This window comes from Nicotiana attenuata, chromosome 6, assembly GCF_001879085.1.
Source record: "Nicotiana attenuata strain UT chromosome 6, NIATTr2, whole genome shotgun sequence".
NCBI lineage: Eukaryota > Viridiplantae > Streptophyta > Magnoliopsida > Solanales > Solanaceae > Nicotiana > Nicotiana attenuata.
This window is the reverse complement of record NC_031994.1, coordinates 22,420,881-22,425,093: the sequence shown is the minus strand read 5'-3', so window position 1 is coordinate 22,425,093 and position 4,213 is coordinate 22,420,881. Positions and strand designations below refer to the sequence as shown.

At 37.4% G+C, this 4,213-nt stretch overlaps 1 protein-coding gene across 5 annotated transcripts; it reads right to left on the bottom strand.

The window, feature by feature from the left end:
• On the bottom strand, positions 30–3,775 carry LOC109226706. 5 transcript variants are annotated; one of them, XR_002068108.1, is made up of 4 exons: positions 3,561–3,775; positions 1,863–2,022; positions 1,574–1,758; positions 30–288 (listed from the first exon to the last, which is right to left on the bottom strand). XR_002068108.1 is itself a non-coding variant. In XM_019391545.1 (3 exons), exon 3 carries the CDS (start codon positions 1,707–1,709, stop codon positions 1,212–1,214), a length of 498 nt encoding a protein of 165 aa, XP_019247090.1. In that variant the 5' UTR covers positions 1,710–1,758; positions 1,852–2,022; positions 3,561–3,775; the 3' UTR covers positions 703–1,211. The 5 variants fall into 5 exon arrangements, 4 of the variants coding, with proteins under 4 accessions (XP_019247090.1, XP_019247089.1, XP_019247093.1 ...); XM_019391545.1 differs by lacking the exon at positions 30–288 and having other exon boundaries at positions 703–1,758; positions 1,852–2,022; XM_019391544.1 differs by lacking the exon at positions 30–288 and having other exon boundaries at positions 703–1,758.

The following is a 4,213-nucleotide window of genomic DNA, read 5'->3' as shown; positions in this document are numbered from 1 at the left end:
ACAGAAGTTGCTTTTTTGAAGAAGGAAAATCACCACAGAATCTAGGCAGATAATTAAAAAAGATAGCATTGAATTTAGCAACCATAGAAGTGCAAATACATGAATAGGGCCACCAGCACCCGACTATCTTCCACCAAGCCCACAGTAACCACTTCATTAGATAGAGATTACTCCTATGAGAATGTAGCCGAGTGAGTACACTAGGACTTAAGCCTAACCAAGAATCAAGTCACAGCCACAGCTCGGGGCCACTTCTCTTCAACCTTAATAGTAGCTCGTATGGCCAAGCTGCAAAAATCAGGTTATTTTGAGAAGTGCTTTTTTTCAATAGTGCTTTTCTGAAAAAGTACTTGTGGTGAGAAGCAGTTTGTGTTTGACTAATTAGTTTGAAAAGCACTTCTGAGCAGCAATTAGTGTTTGGCCAAGCTTTAAAAAACTGCTTCTAAGTGTATTTTTCTCAAAAGTGCTTCTCAAAAAAGTGCTTTTGGAGAGAAGCTACTTTTTTCTGCTTCTTCAAAACTGCTTCTGCTTTTCCTCAAAAGTACTTTTTTTTCCTTCCAAAAGCTTGGCCAAACACCTCAATTTTTGGCCAAAAGTGCTTTTGGCAAAAAAAAAAAAAGTACTTTTGGCCAAAAAGAAGCTTGGCAAAACAGGCTATAGGTCCCTTGCCCTAAGTGGCGGAGCCAGAAACTTTACTAAGGGGAGTCAATATATATATATAAAAAAAACACATAAAGGAATTCACATGTAATACATATACATTAGAATTTTTTTAACCTAACTACACACTGTTATTTTTCGGCGAAGGGGAGTCAATTAAGGTGGCTCTGCCACTGCTTGCCCTCTTACTAGGCAAAGATAGATCCAGGTATATAGTTAATGGCTTAGGCTTAATGGTTGCTCCGAAGATGGCGGCGAGAAATTCTTTAGTTGAGATAGGCAGCACATGCAGTTTCTGATTCGTCATCTAGCAAGAAAGTGAATATTTGTATAGGCTACAACTAAGTTGTCACGACAGCTCTCACAAGTCTCGCCAACTTGCAGATATATGGCTTCTACTAGCAGTTACACCAAACCAAAAAGGAGAAGAGGGAGCAATAAGCTGATCCCAGCATGTGCTCTATGGTATAAGTCGCAGAATGTAATGAACCAATTGCAATGTCCACATTCACTTACAGGAATCTAAATGCTGATATTCAAGGATTAGGCACTTAGACAGGGCTCTCAGACAGCTTTGAGAAACCAAGCTTCTTCAGGCGATTCTTTATAGGGCCTGCCCAAGTTCTGTCAACATCCCCACAATTTATGTCCACAATCTCCACCCTGTAAGGTCCCTTTCTCTCAGGTTTCTGCCTCATAGGAGTTCCATCAACGAAGACATTGTCGTTTTCTAGTATTGGAATTTGATTAGTTTTTCGATTATAGTGCTTTGTTTTCCTGACAATTTCAGGGCATTTTTTATTATCCTCAGACATCACACTACTGCTTGCTTCATCACTCGATGTTCCTGGCTTCACTCTTTTAGGACTGGTCGCACTGCCAGCAATGAAAGAACAAACAGTAGGAGACTTACTTCTATATGAAGCCGGTGTCTGAGGAGAAAACTTCTTAGAATCTAATTCTCTTGACATCAAGGCACCGATTGTACCAGTTGTTCCAACTTTAATAGAACCTCCACCACCCATATTGGCTTCCACTGTCTGAACCATTCTTCTTTCAAAATTTTCTAGGATCGTCTATCAGATATTTAATTCAACCCTGCGAAGCAGTAGCAATCAGTTCATGAGCAAATAAATTATGCCTAGATTACTAAAATCATTGTTTGGCACGAGTTTAAGTGTGTACGCAGACCTTATCCCTACCTCGAGGGAGTAGAGAGGCAAAGAAGAATATCACAAACGGCAGGCCAGACTGCCAAAGAGCTAGATTGATAAGATATCACAAACGGCAGGCCTAACTGCGAAAGAGCTAAAGAAGAATCTGAGAATAGGGCTTCCTCCAGACAAATGCCAATAACTTCATCTAGATCAAATCCAAACACAGAGGAACATTTATTATCTATAACGAGAGCTCATTATTGGCAGATAGATAGAGGACAAAACTTCAAGTGCATAATAATTACTCAAAAACAATAAAGAAAACGAACTTCACTGCCCTACAAATCTACTAAAATATGAGCGAGGCTTCTTGAAATTTGGTAATATCACAACTAAAAGATATCCAAAACGGATTCTTTGCAGGGTAGCACACAGCTGGGCAGAAACTTGTACTCCATTATCCAGAGGTAGTAATCTCCTAGACTGAAACTGAGCGTTATCTTTACAAATATCTACAGCCCAGATGTATGTCCAAGGGTTAAAAAATGAAAACAAGTACAAAATTACACCCATAGTCACAAAAGGAAAGTAGATAAGTATAACACCAAATCAAAACCTAACTCTCAAAGATACATTATCTGGTTTGTTCCAACCTTAGCTTCATCACCTGGAAAGCTTCTTAAACAGGGAAAATAAACAATGAAAAGAATGAACTAATCATCTGGGTCCGGAACCGGAAGAATGAGAGGTTTAAAAGGATGGAATAGTATACATTGGGAAAAACGCAGCATGATACTAATTCCGATTTCTAAAGGGCTGAAAATATTTTCCAAATTATATATTTCTCTACCAAAAATAATCCGAGCAATGGTAATTCACAAGTAGAATTCTGCTGGAAAACATCCAGAGAGAAGCAGTTGACAGGAATTTTTTCGACAATGCAGTATGACACTGGAAAAACAAATAACAAAGCACTCCTTTCATTCGTATTCAACTGTCATACTCTTCATCCGCACATATCAATACTTCCGTTACTGTTCACAAAAATCAGATCCAGAATTTGAACTTTATGGTTCGAGTTTGAAATTCTACCACAGCCCATCCAGAATTTGAACTTGATGGGTTCGAGTTTGAAATCTTATCACAACCCATTTGATTAATCGAGTTCAAAAATTGATTATTTGTACTTATTTAATGGATTTTTAACAACAGGGTTTGATCCAAAGCTACTAGATTTGGACGAATCTGTTATGTAAACTAAATCCTACCCTGACTGTACGGCACCATCTCCCTCACAAAACGTCATCTCAATCAGCAAACAAGAAGAAAAAAACGAACTTAGCAAAGGGAGAATAATCAAGTTTTGCATCTTCATTCCAACAAACTATATTCCTCATCAGATAAAAAACAGAAACATTGCAAGTGGATACAATCAAGCCAAAATAAAAAAAAAAATCAGACAGAGAATTGAATTAGCAGTAATTTAAACCAATTACAGCAAAGAAGTTAATAAATAATCCAAAGTCTTGCTGATGACAGAGGAAATAAGACCCATAAATCCCAAATAGTAAAATGCTAAAATTGGAGTAGAAAATTGAATTTTAATTTTTTCATAAATCAAAAGAAGGGATAGACCTAATTAAGAGAACAATATTCTTAAGGTAAAATCTAAATAAATAACTCGAAAAGTCCAACAGAAAATGAGAAGTATTCACTCAGTGAGAATAGAGATTCAAAGTTTACCAGAGAAACAGTGTCAACTGAAGTACTCAAAAGTTAGAGAAAAAAGATGACCCAAATTAGACAGAAAGCAGAATTATGCAAAATACAGTGCCAATTTGAATTAAGGTGCGGTGTACGTGGAAGCTCAGATGTCGCAGATTTCATGTGAATTTGTGTCACTTTCAAGATATCTTAATCATTATGTAATGATGCGTCCCTACTTTTGGCAACGTATCTCACTAGTCAAACAAAACGAAGCTGTAGATGGAACATCTGATTTCATATATGTTAATCCGGCCTTCAGAATTTTGAAATTTTTGGAAATAAATTTTCAAATTTTTTGCACAAATACTGTGTTTCAAAAAAAAATAAAAATAAAATAAAAGCTTCTAAGGGGACTGTATAGGGTCAAATTTGACCCTCAGTATCTCTACGCCAGTGGGTACGCCCAATGAGTGTACGCCGACCAACGTAGCGGGTACGACTCGGCCGTGAGGACCAAAGCGACGTCGTTTAGAACTCAGTGTCTATACTAGGGAGACGTTACCTATCTCTGTAACTTTTTAATTCTTTCGAGGAAGGTCTCCTATTATATAAAGGAGACTTCCACATTGTAAAAAGGGGGATCTGATCTAATACAACTTTCTCATTTTCTGTCTTTCTCCCTCTATATC